Genomic DNA, 21525 nt, shown 5'->3' on the forward strand with positions numbered 1-21525 from the left:
TCTCAACACGCCGTGGTCCTGCTTCTCATTGCAAATCGGGTTCAAATCCCAACTCCTTCCTCTGTCCTCTGAGGTCCCGCCCGTGTAGGGACCAGTAACCCGCTGTGTCTCCCACGTGTGCGCTTGGAAAGGGCTGGAAACCCGCCTCCCCGCAGGCCAGGCACCGCTGTGTTCTTACCTGTGCAGGTGGGTGGGCCCACCAGGAGCAACACAGGAGAAACACCATCTCCGGTGGGGTTGATTTCTTACTTAGGAAAGCAAGTACTTAAAAGGACTTTGCGAACCTTGATGTATTTCTCCACTGGGGTCACTGGCCGGATGCGGAAGCGCTCGGGAAGCTCGATTTTGGGCTTTGGGGTGGCAGGCTCTTCTTCACACTCGATCAGCTGAAACACAATCCCCAGGGATGGGGCCCCGCAGGCTGAGACCTTGGAAGCTTCCCCTCACTGCCCCCCCAGGACAAGGCACTTTACAGGTAAGGTGGTGCTCAGATCACAGTTAGAAAGGGGTGGAGTGGGGACTGGCCAACAGGCCAGCTCAGCCCCAGGCCCTTGCAGACTGCCTGGTTACAGCCCTGCTGAGTGATTTGAGAACACATCACAGGTTATGGACTTAGACTAAAACATGGCAGCAAGGTTCAGGACCAACCTGTAAACTATGAGGAGAGCCTCCATCCCCCCTTTTAATTTTTAAAGCAATTTTGAACCCTTCAAAAACCCAATTTAATTACACATAAGGAATATTAATATAGACTCTTTTATGCATATTATATTAATAAGGACTCATTTTATGCATAAAATTTCAAATTGTGTAACTCTCTAAGTATTAAAAAAACTCATTAAGAATGGCATAATTTCAGCGCTAGTGGGACGGGGTGAATTACAAAGGGGCTTTACGCTGCCTAGAATCATGCACATTTTGAATTATGCGGCATTTGTGCGATTCTGCCTCCCTCCAGAGAAATGTGGTTTCCTCATGTTGTGTCCTGGAGATCACGTGGAAGGTTGCAAACCACTGGCCACAATCCCAGTGAAGCTCACACAAGCATTCTGCGAGCCTGTTGGCGTCTTATAAATCCAAGCCACTATTCTAGACTCAGAGATTTCATTAAAGCGTCTGGATTTCTGGACTCTTTTTTTTTTTTTTTTTTGCGGTACGTGGGCCTCTCACTGCTGTGCCCTCTCCCGTTGCGGAGCACAGGCTCCGGACGCACAGGCTCAGCGGCCAAGGCTCACGGGCTCAGCCACTCCACGGCATGTGGGATCCTCCCGGACTGGGGCACGAACCCGTGTCCCCTGCATCGGCAGGCGGACTCTCAACCACTGCGCCACCGGGGAAGCCCTGGACTCTCTTGAACAGTCAGAAAATACAGCCAGTCTGCTTGCCTGGTAGCCCTCAGCTGGGCTGATGGTGGCTGCCTCTGGATGGGGTCAGTGGTCTCTTTGCTGGTGTCCCCATCACTCCCTATTAATTATGCCTGGTCCTTTTCCTCGTTCCTGTTTCCTATCTGGTGTAGGAAATACCAAGAGTATTTTCCTAATAATCATGCTGATATTCACTTGGCCTCTCCTCTCTTTCCATCTGAACATCACAGTCACTCAGTGAGGCAGTGAGGACCGTCACCCCATTTTACAGGTGGGAATTCCAAGGCCAAGTGACCCTGGAATCAGCCAGACCAGCATCTCCCCTTGGTGCCTCTCTTTCTGAACTGTGTAACTTTGCACTTCTTTGAGCTCAAATTCCTCATTTGGAAAATGGACATCAAAGGGCACCCCCCTCCACACAGGGGTTGTCGTGTGGGTTCAATGAGCTGGTTCAGATGAAGCACCTAGAACGTGCCTGGCACATAGTAAGTACTCAATAAATTTGTGAATGGGAGGAAACTTCAGATGTCAGCCGTCTTCGCCTACAACATGCTCTTTAATTTATTCTTGCAAATTATACACTTGATAACCATTTATTCTTGGAAATGATTGATTCTATAACCTCCAAGCTCATCAAATTTACATTTACCTCCTCGAGGGGGGTCGTTAAAAATCCCCAGTTCGGGGCCCAGTTTTGCCGTGCCTCGTTTTCAGCCTTCAGGCGGTACTTCCTGAAAAAGAAAGCTCTTAAATGCCAGACAACATTGGAAAAGGGTTAAAGAAGCAAACCCTAAGGTGCAATGGGGAGAATTTTACATTCTTCAATGCATCTGGACTGAAGGATGATTCCGTGTCAGGGAGGAAGCAGGAGTCCCTGTCGCTGGGGGCTTCCCACTAATGTAAGGAAGACACATGTCTAAGAACCAGAGATGCTGGTTGAGTGGTACATTGGGGAGCAGACAGAACCGGGGCTGACTCTGCCCGAGGGGTCATCTAGGAATGGAATCCTTGTTTTGGGGGCCCCTGGACCTATAGTAATGGGGGAGTGTTAAATCATTATGGAGGTACATATAAAGTTCCTTTGTTTTCAGAGCAAGGACCAGGCCAGAGTGAGCAAGTCCCTGGGATGCAAAATTTAAGGAGGTGCCCACTCTCAGGTTCCTGCAAGCACAGAGCCAGCACCTGCATGACCTTGAGATGGAGTCCCCCCCTTAACTACTGCACTCCAGATGTCTCACTCATCCCACCCTAATCCTGGCCCTGCTTTTGCTCGAATATAATTTATACATAACTACCTAGGAGCTGAACTGAATTGCAGTTGAAGAGCGGGTGTGTTGCATTTTGCAAAAATCTGATTAAACATTTATTCATTTTGATTTTCAAGTTTCTTTTCCTATTTTGGAATCAGTATCTGCACCCCAAGCCCCCTCTGATGTCTCAGCAGCTTCAGAGGCCCCGGCCAAGCTCTTTCCCTGGGCACAGTTTCAGAGGCCCCGGCCAAGCTCTTTCCCTGGGCACTGAGCATCTAGAGCAGAGTCTATTTCCAAGGGAGCTGTAACATGAGACAAAAATATGAGCCATATATGTAATTTAAAATTTTCTAGAGCCACATTTTAAAAAAAGTAAAAATAAACAGGTAAACTTAATTTTGGTATCACTTTTTAGGGGCATGAAGTTTTCGAAATCTAGTATTTTACATTTACAGCTCATCCCAATTTGGAATAATCACGTTTCACGTGTTCAAATTTGGACATGGAACAGAACAGTCTAAGGGCTTCATTGGGCTCTGTTCACAGAGGAGGGGCCATCTGATTTGGGTCTTGAAGGATGAGTAGGAGTTTGTTTGGTGGGGGAAGAGAGAAAAGGGCATTCTAGGCAGAGGGAACAGACCCTGCTAATACCCTGCTAGGTTATATTTCCTATAGTGGGTACTTGGATAAAAATAAAGGTTTAAAGAATAATAATAGCATGTATTTATTGCAAATAATACTGGCTTTCCATTTTCAAGAGTGATATAAAGTTTCCTATAAAAATAAGTTCACTAAGTGAAACAAAGCTAATTTAAAGAAAAATATGAAGTGACTATTACAGGGTTTTCAAGGAAATGGTAAAAGTCATAGAGATGACAATAGGATAACTGAAGTTTAAGAGGTGAGCCACGATGGTTTGTTGTTGCTAATATTTACTTACTTGCATCTAAATTAGTAACTTCCCATACCCGTTAAAACTTCAAAGAGATGGGATACTATTTAGCAATGGGATAGAATGCCAAATAAAAACATCCATTACAGATGTCCGCTGAACATAAATCTTTTAGAAAATGGATCTATTCTTTAAATTAAAACTTCTTGTTCAAAAACCAGGACAAGCAAGAGAGAATGTGAAGTGCTCTCATTCGAACTGAACAAACATTAAGATTTTTTAAACATTTGGTAAATATTAAAAGTAAGCACACATCAGTCGCATCTCAGCAAGCAAAGCTTTGCAGCGGGCTGTAAAGGCAGATGCAAAATCTTTCACGCCTGTGTGGTGTGCCTAAGACAAGAGAAAGAAAGGCTCTTTCGTCCCTAACACTGCCCCCTTTCCGCAAGGCCCCCGACCACCTCCAGGGCACGCTCTTCGCGCCCAGAGGTCGATCACCTCCAGGACTTGGTGGGGAAACTGAGGCCGCCAGGTTGAACACTTCAGGTGGGAACGGCCCAGCCCACTGGGTTACCGGTTCCCGGGCGTTACCAGATCTCGTCCTGGGCCACGAGGTTCATGCGCTCGGCCGCGGCCCTGCTGATGGGCTTCTGCGCCATGGGGCCTGGGGTCTTGGAGGGCCCGGCACCCTCGGTCATTGGGCTCAGCGTCTCACGTCGCCTAGGAGACGGGTTGCCGAGCAACGCAGCACGCGGAGGCGGAGGCGGCGCAGCACCTGGCGAGGTTGTGGCCGCCTGGCTCCGCGGCTTCCGTGCACCCACTGCCAGTCTCAGTCCGCAGCTGCGCTCTTCGCCCGCCTCCCTGCCCACCTGCCGGCTCGCGGGTGCAGCAGCCCTTCTCTGCGGAAAACCTTGGGGAAACCTCAAGACCTTACATTCCCTCCTCCCTTTGAAATTTAGACCTGCAAGTATACAGGCCAAGTGGACCAACCCTAAGCGTACCGAGCTTAGTGGATTCCGTCACAGAGACCCCTGTAGCCACCGCCTGGGTTACGAAATAGGTCACTCGACGCCCCGCCCCCAGCCGCCGTCGACTTTTCTCGGCAGAGATTTGCTGCATCACAATTTGAACTTTGTGTAAAGTGGAATCATCCTGGCGTCGTTTTTGCCTCGCTTCCTTGGTCCAGTGTTACGTCTGAGAGGTTCATCCGTGTCGCTGCGAGTAGCCGGGGTGTGTTCACTTCGAGGTGGGCGTCACTGGGGCCGAGTTTTGGGGCCTCCATGAAAGTGCTGCTGTGAGTTTCAGCGCACATGGCTTTTGGAGAACATATGCATGCATTTCTTTGGCATCCACTCTTTATAACCATCTCCAAATGCAATTCAAAGGTGATATTGCCTCCAGACCCTACACCCCACACTCTTGTCTTTCATGCCCATCAACACCAATCCCCCATCATTGGGATGCTCAATGGGTATTTGTTGACTGACTCAGCGACGACCCCCCCCCCACCCCGACTTCCATCACACCACATTGTCATAGGCCTGGGACTGGAAAATGTGTCTAAGAAAAAGAATGTGCATCCTCTCCGTAGGGCAGGGGAAGGTTCTACATGAGAGCCACGAGACGCATAGGCGTCCAGAGCCTCACGGCACCGAGAGAAGGAGGCAGCAAGCTTCCGCTGACCTACAGGTCATCTCTGGATGATCAGCAAGACCCTCGGAGAGGACGTGGGTGCTTTCATCTCCTCACTGGGTATCGGCTATTCTCCCCGGTGGGCCTCCCTGACTCCCTATTCCCGACCTCCTCCCTTACCCACAGATTTGTGCTTTTATGGGGATGTTTTGAGGATGTGTTTTCCCCTTTGATGACGTTCCCCACACCCTAGGTGTGTGATGCTCTTCCTGGCTGCTGGAAATGCTGGGTGGAGGCCCAGGGTCGGGGTGGTCCCTACTGCTGCCTCAGATGAAATAGTGAGGGGGCAGGCAGGGGCTGGAATCAGAGCTGCGGGGATTCATCAGGGTGGTGCGTAGCATGCTGTGGCCAGGGCTGAGCAAGCCAGCCCGCCAGGCTGGGTCTCCAGCTGGGCCTGGGATTTTCTTCCTGGCCCTTTCTCTGAGGTTGCCATTCCTACAACAGGAGGGAAGGTATCCTGGGAAGGATCGTGAACAGTAGATGGCTAGGAAGAGAAGAGGACCCATTATCACGTAGCGGCGCAAAGTCTGCTTCTCTCTTGGGAAGCTTCTAAGATGATTCTGTTAAAATGATGAACAAAGAATAAATTCGTTTACTGAAAGTCTGTATGCCAGACGCCAAGGGTTCATTCATTCTACAAATGTTTGCTGAGCACCTCCTGTGTGCCTGGGGATCCAGGAGGGAACGCGACCGGCAAAGTCATTGCCCTCCTGGGGCTGACTTGTCTGGAGGGAAGACACAGAATGAAGCAAGTGAAGACAGATAAACAAATGCACCATAACCCCAGGGAGAGACGCATGCTGTCAAGGAAGTTACATCAGGGAAGCAGGCTGGAGGTGCTAGAGTCGAGTGAAGGGGTACGGAAGGGACGATCCTAAGTGGGTGGCCAGGAAAGGCCTCTCTGAGGAGGGGACGCCTGAGCACAGAGCTAGAGAGGGAGGGACCCATGCAAAGACGTCAGAAGAGTTTTCCATGGAGGAGGGAAGTGCAGGGCAAAGGTCCTGAGGTAGAACAAGCCCGGGCTGTCTGAAGACCAATAAGGAGGCCAGTATAGCTGGAGAGCTCCCTGCAAAGTGTGGCTGGGTGCAGAAATGAGAAAGCAAGCAGAACTTCTCCCAGGAGTTCAGTTAAGCAGGGACACGGATGTGGATGCAGCTTCATATATAAAATAACAGTAGGATGAGAGCACCCCAGATGAGGCAGAAAAGTGCAGAGGAGGTGATGAGTGAGTGGGGTTTTGAAGGTTGAATAAGAGTTTGCCAGTCTTGCCCATTCTCCTCAGAAATATCTGCACAAGGCACCCTGGGGGATGGGTCCAGGTTGAGAAATTGGTAGAGAATTATGGTTAAGTGCGCAGGCTTTGGGATTGGATGTGGGCTCAAGTTCTGGCTCTGCTGTGTACCATCTCAGAGGCCGTGGGCAAGCTGGTTAACCTCTCTGAGCCCCAGTTTCCTCATCTGTAAAATGAGCTTGTAGGGATCTTAGCAGGCTGTGAGGAGCAAATGTAAAGGGCTCCACACGGTGCCTGGAAGGCTGGCACTCACCAATAACGGCGAGTGTTACCCAAGGAATAGCATCTTGGTAGCCTTGGCTTGGGAGGGGTCCTTGGCCCAAGACACAAAGACACAAAGGTTTGGGGGACAGTGTAGGCGGGCGGAAATGGGGCTTTGGTTGGAACTGGGGTTGACTTCTTGAGGATGTCAGTTTTGAATAAGAGGCTGTGTATGGCTGGTGGGCTGGCCTGGAAGGCGAGATTCCTTCTTTCCTGAGAAGTGAGAGAGGAACCCGAGCTACGCTGGCCTGGGGTTCTCCCCGGGCCCCACCCTCATGGTGCAGCGTTCACCAGGTCCTGGCTGGATGCCTCCCTCAGCCTCTAACTTCATGGAGATTCACAAACTTCGTGGAGGAAGGGTTCACTCATGACCGGGTCACAGAAGGGAAAGCTGCCTCAAACAATAGGTGGAAGAGAAAGGATTTGAACCAAACCCCAAAGCCACGCCCTGCATCTTACCATAGACTCCTGTCTTAGAGGACCGCTCTTCCTTCCCAGGGGCAGGACCCTCCGGAAGGTGCAGAGTTAACATAGCCTGGCTTTCCTCTCTCTCGACCAGTGAGGAGGCCCTCTTCTCTCTGGATGATTTCCGAGAGGCTGAAGCTTAGCTGTGAGGGTCGAATCTGCTCAGCAAGTGACAGCTGGGGAAGGAGCCCCGACCTGGTCTTCCTGAGGTGATGTCTGTGGAAGGCAGGGTTTCTCCTTGGAGCAACACTTGCTGTGCCTCCAGGCAGCCGAAGCTGAGAGGGGATTGAGATCACACAGGGACCCCAGACACCAGCTCCCCGGACCTCCCTGAAGGCTCCTTCCTGACCGATGGGCTCGGGACTTGCATCTAAGTATGCAGGGAGCCTGGACTCACTGTCCTGTCCGAGTGCGTATTATCAATCCTTAATTAGCATAACCACCGGAACCTTCTATCAGTAGGGTTGCAAGATTTAGCATATAGAAATACAGGACGTAAGTTTGAATTTCATGGAGCATATCCATACTGTACTATATGCTAAGAAATTATGTATTTATTAGAAATAGCTCAGCATCCGTAGCTTACATGACCACCCTACCCTCAGGGAGTTTCTTCACCAGTGTACCTACCATGCTCAGCAAATGAATACATTTGCCTTATATGAAATTCTCTTGACTTTTTACTTCTGGTGGTCTGTGTTTCTTTGCTTTATACATATCCTCCTTCTTTCCTGGTTCTGTGGGTCGAACCCTCCTCCCTATATTCGAAACAAGAAATTCATGGACCTCTGACAGACACAAGTTATTCACCTAATGCTGTTAGTTTATTTTATTTGGGAAAAGTGTTTTGCAGCATATATATATATTTTTTTTAATTTATTGATTTACGGTTGTGTTGGGTCTCCGTGTGTGCTGTGTGCGGGCTTCTCTCCTTGCGGTGGCTTCTCTTGTTGCAGGACATGGGCTCTAGGCGCGCGGGCTTCAGTAGTTGTGGCTCGTGGGCTCTAGAGCACAGGCTCAGTAGTTGTGGCACACGGGCTTAGTTGTTCCGCTGTGTGTGGGATCTTCCTGGACCAGGGCTCGAACCCGTGTTCCCTGCATTGGCAGGCAGATTCTTAACCACTGCGCCACCAGGGAAGTCCCTGCAGCGTAGATTTCAAACAGGAAGTTTGAAGGGAGAGCTGAGGGAGAAGAAGGCTGCACTTGTTGATTATCCCTGGGAAATGGAGACAATATTTACAGCTTGCAGAGGGTTTGCCACGTTCCTGTGTATTAATATTTTTGGCCCTCTCAGCATTCTGGGGCCGTTGATTTCTCATTTTGTATTTTTTTCGTCTTGCTGTTGCTTTTTGAAACATTCCAACAACTGGAGCCAACTGCTTCTTTTTAGTTTTTAAGCTTAAACAGTTTTCCTTTTTATTGTATGATTTTTTTTTTTTTTTAACCGAAGAAGGCTTTGTGTGGGGAGAGGTCCCCGCCAGCCAGTGTGCCTCTTTCTCAGCACGGGTGATTATTACCTCGACTGCACAACAAAGACGCGGAGGCTTGAACTGAAGGTCCTAATCTGCAGGGAATGTACTTCATGGCTTAACCGAGCTTCAGCTTGGGGAGCTGGGAAGTTCCAGCCTTCACAAACACATTATGCTCTCTTTAGTGCCAGCAGAAAGAACTCTTCTCTTACTTCGCACATAAGCTACACTCCACACCCCTAAGGTAACAATGAACACATTCCCTGGGTCTTGTTGTGGAGGAAAAAAGCTGAGTTCCGTTCCGTGCTGCCACCCCTCCTCTCCTCAGCACCCTAGAATTCTCTCTCCTGAGCCTGTTCAACATTTGGCATAATTATCAATTATTGCTCCAATTAGAGACCCCGCACTGGGGCGGGGGTACAGTACGTCCTGCTCTTTCGCTCTCCCCTGCCTCTCTTGTCCCAGCTCTTAGGATGTGAGAAAAGCCCAACCCCTGTGTGAAAAGGAAAGTGAGTTTGAATGCAAGGAAAAAGAACCGACTTTGATTTCCAAGTGTGAACGTGGTTGGAGGATCTGGGTCATTCAGGTTGGTGAGTGCCCAGGACACCCCTTCCTGTGGCTGTTAGGATTGGAAGCAGAAGGCGTCTGTACATCCGCAACGAAGCGCTTGAGAAGGGTGCTAGTGAGAGACGCAGATGCTCTGAGGACAGGGGCGTCATCTCTGAAGGGCGTCGACATAGCTTTAAGTCACGAAGACTGAACTTGAATGGCAATGTAAGTGCAGTGGTTATCTATTACCCCAGAGATATTTTATGGAGCCGGACTGGCCACGTGGAGGTCCCTGCTCCCAGAGAGGACCCGCTGCCCCGGGTTCTGCCGACAGAGGGTCAGACAGAGGGTTTTGACGGGAAAGTGGATCACTGGGGTGGGAGGTGAGGAGGGATTACGGCCCACACTCATTTACTCACCAGGGGGTACCAGGCTGAGGCTTAAGCAAGATGGCTTTCATTCATTCAACCAACAAATATTGGTAGAGTCTCTTCTATGTGCTGGGCTTTGTGCCAGGCCCAGGGAACCCAGCAGGGACAAGATAGGTCTAGTTCCAACCTCAGGAAGCTTCCAGTCCGATAAACAAATAAACCAGGAGAGTTTCGGCTGGGGACGAGTGTTATGAAAACGTATAAAGCATGGTGTGGAGTCGGGGTTCTCTAGCGGGTGGTCAAGGAAGGTGGCATTTGAGCAGGGACCCATGCGAAGCACGGAGGCCACCCCCGGAAAGAGTTGAGGCTGTCCATGGGGACTGGGTCCAGCAGGCCTTGCGGGTTGGGGTGGGGAGTTGGGACTTTATTCCGAGTTCATTGGGAGGTCCTTAGTGCATTTGGGTAGCTCCGTCCAACACACAGGCCTTCCTGTAGGAATGATGGTCATTCTTACTTTGCAGAGGCAGACACAGAATCAGAGAAGTTAAGCCACTTGTCCGTGGTCACACAGCAGTAAAGGTAGGAAGCCAAGATACAGATGCACCTCACCAACAACGTGGCAGATTGCAAGGAGAAAGATCACCTGGAATACCTGTTCAGGCCTCTTAGATGGTTAGCAGTCAGGAATACATCGTTTCCCATGTGACGGTTTGCACAGTCTTAATGCCTATAAAGGAAGCCAATAGTGTTGCGTGTTTCTACGTCCGCCCCCCTGCCACCCCTTACGCCTCACCCCTACAACCTGGGCCCGAGTGAAAGGCCCTCCGGTTGAGTACCTGCTGTGCCATTGTTAAGGACCTACCACGTGCCAAGCTCCCGCTGTGGTGGTTAGGGTCTAAGTGTCACTCCTCCTTCTAGACCTGCCACCAGCCAGGGCCCAGCACACAGTAGGCCTTCAACAGATGCTTATTTGGTTGCGTGAAGGCTGTTCTGACCATTCTGTGGCTACAAGCCTCACCCAGGGTGTGAAACTGCAACACGAGAGGCTGAGAAACGTGTCAAGGTAGGACCCACTGGGACTCCGCACATTTGATCTAAGAGGCAGGTCGGTTTTGTGCACTGATCTCTTTCTGCGTTCTTCACACTGGTGTCTGGGGAGACATCTCGTGGCAGTTCCTATTGCTCAAGCTTAGGTAACTTCACATAAAATGGATTTCAAATGAGAGCTTGGAGGCTCTATGAAATCCGGAAGGCTAAGTTGGGAAGAGCTATTATTTCAGAGATTTGCTTCTGCTGTGATTATTGAGGGGCTACGTGCGTGCCAGGTCTTTCACAGCCGGTTAATAGGAATAGCAGCTGCGGTGGCTCCCGGCTCCTGCCCGTCTGTCTAATCATCGAAGAGGCTTAAAAGGGAGCACTCAGATGGGAATCTGGGGAGACCATCCGGCACATAGCCGAGGGGGCCGCTGTCCGCAATCAGCCTCACTGCCCTTCAGTTCTTCCTCTGTGATTGAGGGGTGGGGAGAGAGAGAGAGAGAAAGCAAGACCAGGGGAGGAGACAGCCAAGATGGAGTTCCTTAAGTTTTCGTGGTCCTCTGAGGCTGTACCTTGTGGAGGTGAGCTCCTAGGCTCCAAGATATGGGAATCTCCCAGACCCATCGGGGAGGGTGCCGGTCCCCCTGGATGAGAGAGAGCTTGGAGCCTCCAAGAAGAAATGGAAGCCCACTTCTGGAGACCCCTAAAGCCCAACTGACAAGGGCAAGACCCCTACACGCCCTGTAATCAGCTCGGACTTTGTCCTAGATTTTGCTCTGGGGAGGGCGCACTGTGCCCTATTTTGTTTTGGTTGCTCTGGTCTGGAGAATGGACTGTATAGCAGACTGGAGGCCAGGGGGCCAGTCTGGAGGTTGGTAGGGATGCCTAGGCAAGTGGTGATGAGGCCTGGGCCCAGAGAGGTGGCATCTGGGGTGGGGAGAAAGACTTAGATGTGCGGGGATAGGGAGAAATTAGGAGGACGTATTAGCCAGGACTCTTACTTGAAAGTGTTATTTAGCTCCTGTATTTGAAGACTTCGGAAGCTTCAGGTAACGCTGTATCCAGGAGTTAGAGCAAGGCCATCAGGACCTGGTCTCCTCCACCCCTGGGCTCTGCACACCTCCCTGCTGGCTCATCTCCGGCAGGCTCTTCAGGCAGTGGCCACCAGCAGCTCCAGGCTCCCGATGGATGGAGGCTCCTCCTTTCCCCATGCCTCCTACACCAGTCTCAGCATTCTCTCTGACTGGACTGTCAGAGGTGTGTGCCCGTCTCTGACAGGATCACCATGGCCAGCAAACAGAATGAGCTGATTAATGGGCTGGGGCCACATGTCCACTCCAGCACCTGGAGAAGTGGTCAAGGTGCGAGCAGGCAATTCTGACAAGTGTCCCTGCACAGGGTGTGGAGGCCCAGGGGGCATGGGGAAGAAGTGGACGTCACAGGTGACTTTGAGCACCACACTGAGGTGTAACCAGGGGCTGGGGCTGGGTGCCATGAACTGAGCCCGCTGACAAGGGGATAGGGGAGTGGCAAAGACGGCAGTGACATGTGGACCAAATTAAACGAAAATAACCCTCTGGCTCTGCCCGACTTGAGTGTTCCCGATTTACAGATTCATGACGATCGGCCTTCGTTTGTCTGTAACTCAGCTGTCATTTCCACTTTATCTCTCAGTTAAGATCTTGTCACCCTGCAATGTGTTTAGTGTTCCTCGATCAGGGGAAAAGGACGAACCAGTGCAATTTTGCTTTTTATCTCCAGGGACAATCGGCTTATCACCCTGACAATAATCAGGATAGGTTTTATAGGAAAACCATTTTTCTTTGGTTCAATACAGAAAACATTTTGCTGGTGAGTGCATTGTGGGGGGACTGTTGGAGTCTGGGTTCAGGGCACCTTTGGGTGCATTAGGGCAGCTCCAGCCATGGGGTTAAACTGTGAGGCTCCCTCCGTACCCAGCCTGGGGCTCTCCAACCCACCTCTGGCCCTTTGCTGGGTCTTCTCCCATCCACACCCTCCTTGCCCTTTAAGACTGACCGTGAGTCCTTTGGGATCATAACATCCCCCATTCGTTCTTGAGGGTCCTGTGCTTGTGGCTGGTCCCTGTCTCTCAGTGACCGTGCGCCCAGGCCCCTCTCTTGGCTGTGGTTAAAAATTGGTGAAAGTCATGGGCTCGAAGGACCCTTGGGTTCCGCTGTGCCTGGACTCCGGTCCCTAATAATAACACAGGCGCCCCAGGTAGGAGCCCTTTCACTGAGCCAGACAGGGGATCCGTATCTCCCGCATGACCTGGTGGAGTCAAGGGCTATGTGCGGTCACAGATGCCACTTACCCACGGATGAGCATAGTTGCCCCTCAAATACCACTGGTGACACTGCCGTTGATGATGTGATTTTGTGGAACAACTCTTGTCTGTATCTGAATGCAGCAGTTTTATTCCTGGTGAATTTAAAGTCAAATAAACCTGTGCAAAGAGGACTGTATTGACATGTGTGAAATGGCTTTGCGTTTCTATGAAAAACAGAGGGCTGCTCCCGGCTTAGATCATTATAAGGGAGATTTTCATGAATGAACCTCCGTGAATATGCAGCAGGGGGATCCCAAGTCGTTGGAGGTGGGGATCTTTCTTGGTGGTGCCCCCTGTCCTGTGTAGTTTTCTTAGCACACCACGTGGCCCCGTCACTGTGGTAACCCCAAATACTCCTCCCCTCCCTGGCATTTCGTGGTGTTGTTGTTTTTTTTTCTCCCTGGCATTTCTAACATGTTCCCTAGACCCTGTCGAGAACCCCTGAAACTTATGTTCAAAACTCACAGCATTCCCAGGGCAGATGTTCCCGTTTCCATTTTGTAGCCCTTGAGCTCAGACCGGGGACCCTGCAAGTGAGTAGGGGGCTCCCTCTGTGTGTTAGAGGTGCTCGCAGGCTGGGCCGATTTCAGAAGCTTGTGAGATTTGATAGTAAGAATAAGCATTTCCGAGCCCCAGTACGCGCATTTATTCATTTCTTTATCAGACACTTATTGACACCCTACATAGGTAAATGAGCCCCAGCTCTGCTCTCAAAAGGCAATTATCCTGCAAGGTGGTGTACTGGGTTGAATAGTGTCCCCCCAGAATTCATGTTCCCCTAGAAGCTGTGAATGTGACCTTCTTTGGAAGTAGGATCTTTGTACATGTAATTAGTTAAGATGAGGTCATACTGGACTGGGGAGCCCCAAGTCGGTAACTGGTGTCTTTATTAGAGGCCATATGACACGCACAGACACACACAGGGGGAAGATAGGCCATGTGGAGACAGAGGCAGAGATTGGAGTGATGCAGCTACAAGCCAAGGACACCAAGGAAGCAGGCAGCCACCAGAGGCTGGAAGAGGCAAGCAAGCATCCTTCCCTCGAGCCTCTGGAGGGAACATGGCCCTACTGACACCTTGGTTTTGGACTTCCAGCCTCCAGAACGGTGAGAGAATACGTTTCTGTTGTTTTGAGCCCCCGAGTGTGTGGTCATTTGTTAATGCAGCCCCAGGAAATGAATACAGGGGACATACACGGGTCTCAGCAACCACTGTGCAGGCTGCTGACGGCTTGGATGGGAGACAACACAGATCCATGGGCCTCTAATCCACATTTATAAATCCGGGAGAGCTTCCTTGGAGGAACCTGAGTAGGACAAGGAAAATGCCCAGCATAAGTGGGGCTCTGAGCAGAATGTGATCCAGTACATTGGACCCTGGGGAAAGGGGCTGTCTTTGCGCGTGGACTGTCAGGCATCCTCAGTGAACTGGAACCATCCTGGCCCAACACACCCTGACCCCATCTCTAGCCACCGTCACCCCACCCTCCCTGTCCCCCAGGTGCAATGTAGAGGGAGGTGTGAAATGTGGCTGGATGGCTCCTGGGCTCGGTCCCCAGCCTCACAGACCTGGGTGCACACCACAGCCCTGCCAGCCTCTCGCTGTGAGCTCTCAGGACAGCCCTCCGGCCTCTTGGAGCCTCTGTCACCTCCGTAACATGGGTAAGAGAGTGGTACCCACCTTACGGGCTCAGTGGGGAGTTAGCAATTTGGTGCATGGACAGCCTTGGGAAAGACATCCACCTGTATCATCTGAGGGTTGTAGCATCTTCCCGGAGCAGGGGGGCCACACCCCCATGAAAGCTCCTTGTGCACGTGACCCGTACGGGGTATACTCTATCATTATAATGGGCTTTCCCTGAAGGTACAAAAATTGGGCTCTAGAAGGCAGAAGGATGGAGAGCTGAGTGTAGCAGAAAAGAGTTTAGGAAGAAACACGTAACTCTTGCAGAGGGGAGCTCACACAGAATGCTGAGATTTCAGGCTGCTTTGAGGATCTTCCCTGAGATGTCTGCCTGAAATGTTAATACTCCCAGGTACCTGCCCGGCCTGGTACAGAAAACATCTCAAATTACCCTGGGCTCTGTTGTGTAATTCTTTTTACTTGTAAAATGGCTACATATTAGCTCTCTTTAGATCTTCTCCAGGAAACAGGGATTTCGGGAAAATTTCTGGGAAAGACTGGGAAAAAAAAAACCCAGAACATTGACTTTTTCTTTAAATAACTAGAAATTTTAATCAACGCAGCCCAAGCTAAAGAAAAGCTAAGTGACCTTCATCTGGGGTTGTCAGTGTTTAGCAGGCACTTACTATGTGCCGGTATTATGCACGTGTAACTCTATCTTGAATTTCTGCATTCATCCTGCAAGCTAGGTATTATTATGCCATTATGCAGATAAGGAAACTGAGGCTCAGAGTGGCTGTACCACCAGCCCAGGTCAACTAACTGTTACTGAGTCCAAGCTTGTACTGCTCACTGCATGACAGGCCAATAAATTGAGAGATGAGTTGTCGGGTTGAGGAATTGTGACTTTATTTGGAAAGCCAGCAGACTGAAAAAATGGTAGACTGATATCCCAAAGAACCATCTTACCCCAGTTAGAATTCAGGCATCTTTAATACTAAAAGGGGACGGGGGGTTTGTTGGTTGTTGCAATCCTCCTGGTGTCAGAATCCTTTGTTATTACAGGGGACCACGCGGGTCAGGTCGCGATGTTCCTGCAAACCTCAAAGACAAATGTCATCCTCCGTTCTGCGGCTTTTTATCTCAATATGAATGGAAAAGTGTTCTACCCTTAAGGGTCAGAGCCTTGAGAAGGGGCTGTCCTGGATATTTCAGGCTAGAGGCAACATTCTTAACTTGTAGCAAAAGCAGTAGAAGACAAAGGTTAAAGTAAAATAAACAGATCCCATATGGAGTCAGGTTTGTTCTTCCCCATTACATAACCACCGTATGTAATGAAATCTAAAATGCCTTTGATCACGAGACACCCTGGTATTTCATGCGCCACAGACACGTAAATGGTCAAATTTGCTGCCGAGAACTTGGCCGAGAAGAAGCTGAGCGCACTAGGGCCCCGAGCTCTTGCTGTTGCTTAGGTGGTGTGCTTTGGCCGGCAGTGGCTGCGCGGGGTGCAGCTCAGAAAAAGCCCAGGCAGAAGGATTCTGTCCTTGTCACGCTCTACCCGTGGACAGGGATGGCGGCCAGGGAATCTCTGACAGCTACGGGAGGCCTGGCTGGACCAGACAGCCTCTGGAGCCTCACAGCTGAGTCATCCTGTTCTTTGCAAAGCGAACTCAGACCCGTGGGGCCAGCTCTTTGCTCCGCTCTCAGAAGAGGGAGGAACCAAACCTCCACCGCCATCTGGGTGTCAGCTTCAGTCTGCCCTTTAAGTCTGACATCCATCCAACGTAAGTTGTGTCTCAGTTTCAGAGATGTTAAAATGTGAACTAACGTGCATTTAGAATCCGCAAAACACAAGGCCTTGAACCCAGGTTGGGTGAGAACAGAGAGCGTGTCCAGCGTGAGGACCCCAGCCAGATGCAGCCCCTCCTCTGCCCTGCGCCGGGCTCTTCCTCAGGGCCACATCCCTGCATTTACACAGCGGGCTTCTGTCGCTCCCTCCCCCCTCGTGCACAGGGTGGATTTCATCTCCGTGTCTCCACGAGGGGCTAGTGTTGACTGTGAGTTGCAAGGTCTTAGCGGCAGGGGCGTGGAGACAGGAGACGAAATTTCCCTGCCAGAGGTTTGCTGAAGCACTGGACACGCGGGGAATTGGGCCACACGGCGAGAGGGGGCCGTCCTCCTGGCTGCCGGGGGGTCAGGTGTTCTCAGATGACTGATGACACAGCAGTCCCCTAGAATCTCAGCTTTTGAACCAGAAAAGTGCCAGAAATCCACCCTGGAAGGCTTAAATGCTCCTGACGCCATGGTTTGTCCTGTTTAGTTCAGTTTGTGCAGAAATTCACTCAACAGAAGTTTACAAGTGTCCCGTGTGCATGTGGTGAGGGGGGAAGGCTGTGTGGTCCCTGCCTTTCTGGGACCCCCAGGTGGCGGCAGGCCCGAGGTGGACAGGGGCACGTGGTGGTGAGTGAGCCCCAGGCTGCGCCTTCAGGAGCCCCTGGCCCGCGGGGTGGAGGGCGGGCTCCAGTCTGTGCGGGCGGTGAGGGAGGGAGTGCAGGGCGTCATCGGGAACCACCCTCACCTGGTCCCGGCACAGCACCATCAAGGCGCATCCTGCCAAGGCTGAGTCACGAACGATGAGCAGGGACTAGCGGGGGAAGGGAGCCACTGGCTCTGCACTGGGGCACAGCCCCCCAGCCACGTTCCCCTCCCATCTCACCTAATCAGCACCCACCAGGCCCCCCTCTTCCACCCCTCTCCACCCGGCAGCCAGAGTGGGCTGGACACTCACAAACTGGATGGAGTCACCCTCCCTGAGTTAAGCCCCCAGTGGCCCCCTCGTTCCCAGCAGTGGTGCTGCAGTGTGGGGAGGGCTGGGCTGCTGAGTGAGGCTCCTGGGGTTCGAATCCTCTTCTATTTACCAGTTGAGCAAAGTGGAGGAGATTCTTTCCTCGTCTGTAAAATAGGGATCACGATGATACCCACCCTGACAGTTGTTATGGGGAAGAAATGAATTAATACCAGGTGGGAAAGGCCCCACATGTGCAAAGGACAATGAAAGTACCGGCCCTTAGGGGCAGGTGGAGGCTTCTCATGGTGGACACAGGCCCTGCCTGGGCTGACCCATTACCTCAACCCTCACCTCCACCCTCTCTCAACTCCTCCCCACAATCTCTACTCCTGCCACACTGTCCTGGTTTCCATCGAGGAAACACTTCAGGCAAATTCCTACCTCAGGGCCTTTGCACTTGCCGTTCCCTGGCCTGGCATGTACTTTCCCTTTCCTCCTCTTCCCTTAGAACATAACTCAGCTGTCACTTCCTCCAGGAAGCCTTCCCAGACCAGGCCAGATGACCTCCCCACCCTTTCATAGCATCATGTCCTTTCTCTTAGAGTGTGTCCTCATAGTTTCCATAGTTGAATTTTGCCCAACGCTGAACTCTCAGGGTCTAGGACGGTGGTGGCTCTTGACACTCAATGAATATTTGTTAAACAGATGATGGAGACAATGATGGGAGAATATCCATCTGCTGTTCTTAGCACACACTCATGCCGACCGGATCCAAAAAAACCAACCGAGTCGATGCATGTTTTGAGCATACGTGGAGGTGTTTGCAGAAATCAGGAAAGGGCGGGAGCAAACCAAGGCTGTCTTTGCGCCTCTGTCTCCCACCTCCTTTGGGGTTTCATGCTCGCGGCTCTGAGCGCTGCAGACCAGGGAAGGTGCATACCCTTGCTGGCCGTCCCACGCCCGCACTGAACCGCTCCTGGCTCCGTCAAGCGTGCTGGGGCAGAAGTACGAAGGCCCAGCTTGAGTTCCTTGGCTCCTGTGGGTTTAAGTCAAGCTCTTAGTGCAATTTCAAAGTAGGTTGTTTTTTTTTTCCTTTTGGGTGTACTTTATAGAGAGCGTGTTTCAAACCAAAGAGAGAGAACATTTCCCCCTCTTCTTCTTCTCGTGAAAAGCAGGGGGTCTAAGACATTTTAATAGCTTTCATATTCCTTGCTGCAAATACATTATTTCAGCACAATAGTTTCTTTGCGGGAGAATTGCTTAAATGATTCAAAATGGATTTAAAAATATATTTCAAGTTTTAATTTTATGCCCAGAACATTAATGAGCGGAGTGCCTTAGAGACTGCCTGTCACTTTAACATATTCACAATATTCCAACACAGATGTTATTCCTTCTAAATCCTTTCAGAGGGAAGAAACCAGTAATTTTTTTCTCGGGGGATGTCAGAAAATACATTATTTTTGAAGTTGTATTTTGATCCCAGAATTCTGCGTGAAATATCATTGCTACGGTCTGGGTTTGTCAAGTCACTTGGACGCCAAACTTTTAAAAAGTCGAGAAGGGAGAAGCAGGCGAGAACTTTTTATTTGTTTTATGTTATTCATGTTCTCTCATGAGGACTTTGAGCTGGGACAAATGAAGGTGAAATAATGAAGATTTTACCAAGCTGTGCATTTGAAAGTTTCGACATCCTTTAAGCAACAGCAAGGGGTTGAACAGATATTGGGTTTGATGCAAAAACACTTAGAAAGAGTGATTGTCATTTTTTTCTGTTTTTGTTTTGTCTGTTCAAAGATGCTGGCTGCCAGCATCAATACTGCTGTATCTCTTTGCTTGTAGATGATGATTCAGGCTTAGTCATTTTTGTGTATATATACGCTAGCATAGAGTTCATTTGTTTATATGTATCCATACATCAGGGAGATGCATATTCAAAGACCAATATTTTCCTCCAGGGTGCTGCTGGCAGTATATTTCTTGCTCTTGCACTGAGCGTGGTATGTATGTGGAGTGAACAGCTCAGCTCCAAGTGCCCCGAGCTGTGTGGACACGTGTGAAAGAACTAAGCTCTCTGAGATGCTAATCTGTGAAATGGGGTAATGACAGGTATCTTCTAGGATTCAGGCCAGGATGGTGACTGCACTTGGGGCTCCATCTTGCATCCCTCTAACTTCCTCTTGCAGAAAGTTCAGGGAGCCTCCTAGCGGATGAGGGGCCAGTGCCAGAGGTACCCTCAGCCACTTTCTGTTTATGATGCTGGCATATCTTACTTCTTGGTATATTAGAAAGAGACTTAAAAGGCCCTTTCCCCATTTTTAACAATAAAAGAAAATTTATTTTGAAAATGATTGAAGGAATGCATAGTCACATAAAACTCTTAGAGCGCATATGGAGGGAGAGATGACCCCAGAATGGCTAGGAACATGTGAACAGTGATGGGGAATTAACCCCTCCAGATATCAGTATGTGCTCTAAAGCAGCGGTCCCCAACCTTTTGGGCACCAGGGACCGGTTTCGTGGAAGACAATCTTTCCACGTTCAGGCGGTAATTAATGTGAGCGATGGGGAGAGGCAGATGAAGCTTCGCTGGCTTGCCACCAGCCTCCTGCTGTACGGCCTGGTTCCTAATAGGCTGCGGACCAGTAGCGGTCCCTGGCCCGGGTTTTGGGGACCCCTGTTCTAAAGGCCCTGCAAACAAGTCAGTTTTGGTGCAGGGAGCAGTACTGCCTTTCTGACTCAGATGGTGTCTATAGAGAGAGCCCATGACATAGTTCAGTTTAGAGGAGGCAGGACGGACCCACTGGCAAGTGGGAGAAAAGGAAAATGTAACCAGTCATCCACGGCACACAGAACTAAATTCTAGAAGGGTTAACTAGGTCCAAGTAATAAATGAATAGTCATAGTATTGCAAGAAATTTACGGTACTGCATGTACAATCTAGGGGGTGGGGAGACCCTCTTAACCAAGATTGGAAACCCACGAGCTCTAAAGAAAAGATTGATTTTTTCGGACTCTATGTAATGAACAAGTTTTTCATGCCAAAGACATCACAAAGGCACTACGCACGTGACCGATCTGGAAAAACATGTTTATAACCGAGATGTCAGACAAACAGGTTAATTTCTGGGCAACACATTTCCAAATAACCCACATGTGTTTAAAGTAAAAAAATGAATGTTTTTCCCCTGTCCCCAAGCCCCTTCCCTAGGGGGAATAGCTTATAACGGTTTAGTGAATGTCCTCCTGGCCACTCTTTCTCCTCCATCACACTGCAGAGGGAATGAATTTTAGTTTTCGTTTGCTCTGCAGCGATGGGAAAGCAGGAGGACCAAGTTGGATTTTCTTTTTATTGATGGTACCCTTTCCCAAGCCTGTCCTTGGCACCACACCTATGACATCTGTGCTATTATTTACTTCATCTTTTCTTTCAAATTTTTACACACTTTTGAAAACATACATCTATTCAAAATGGAAACTTTAAATCATCACCATCAACGGAGACCCAATGCTATTTGCCGTATGTAGAAGGCGGTCATAAAAGTAATGCAAGCCAATGTGATACATTCCAGTTCGATGCTGTAGCTGCTTACTCTCTTTATTCAAGAGGGTGGTGGCACCATTCGGGATGTGTTAACTATTGGCTAGTTCCCCGGCGGAGGCTCTCCTTGGCCGAGTCAGAAGGATTAAAGACGAATAACTTTGTCAGTGTGTGTCTCTGTGCTTTGTGATGCCACCTTACCTCCAAAATCACCTTGTGACCTCCCCTTGGGCTGTGTCCCCTCCGGGCATTGCTCGTTTGGTGGCATCGTATGGAAGGAGGTGGCAGGGCCCCTTGAAGTCAGCACAACCTGCAAATCAGTCTTCCATCTTCTAAATACTACAATTTACACTTAAAAAAAACCATGTCCTCAGAGGTAGCCTCAAATGGAAGGAAAATTGCATAATCCTACCCGTGCATTTTCAAAACTCCCAACGCAGTTTTTTATGATTTGAACCTGTCAACGCAGTATTCTGAGCTGCACTGAAATACTTAGAGAAATTTTGTTGTAGCCAAGGACAACTAAATATCCTCACCTTTTTTTTTTTTTTTTTTTTAAAAAAAGAAGGGAGAAACTTTTTGT

General features: G+C 50.0%; 1 protein-coding gene across 1 annotated transcript in view; it reads right to left on the reverse strand.

Moving 5' to 3' along the window:
* The window catches only part of CIMIP1 (ciliary microtubule inner protein 1), a 9535-nt gene extending 5322 nt beyond the window's left edge, over window positions 1-4213 (reverse strand). Inside the window, exons 1-3 of the mRNA XM_024750450.1 lie at window positions 4098-4213; window positions 2014-2095; window positions 285-386 (exon numbers count right to left, since the gene is read on the reverse strand). Coding sequence (XP_024606218.1) covers window positions 285-386; window positions 2014-2095; window positions 4098-4204 — 291 coding nt within the window. The 5' untranslated portion in view covers window positions 4205-4213. The remainder of the gene's footprint in view (window positions 1-284; window positions 387-2013; window positions 2096-4097) is intronic.
* Between the last annotated feature and the right edge of the window lie 17312 nt (window positions 4214-21525).

Source organism: Neophocaena asiaeorientalis, unplaced genomic scaffold (genome assembly GCF_003031525.2).
Source record: "Neophocaena asiaeorientalis asiaeorientalis breed wild unplaced genomic scaffold, Neophocaena_asiaeorientalis_V1.1 scaffold606, whole genome shotgun sequence".
In the NCBI taxonomy this organism is placed as follows: Eukaryota; Metazoa; Chordata; class Mammalia; order Artiodactyla; family Phocoenidae; genus Neophocaena; species Neophocaena asiaeorientalis.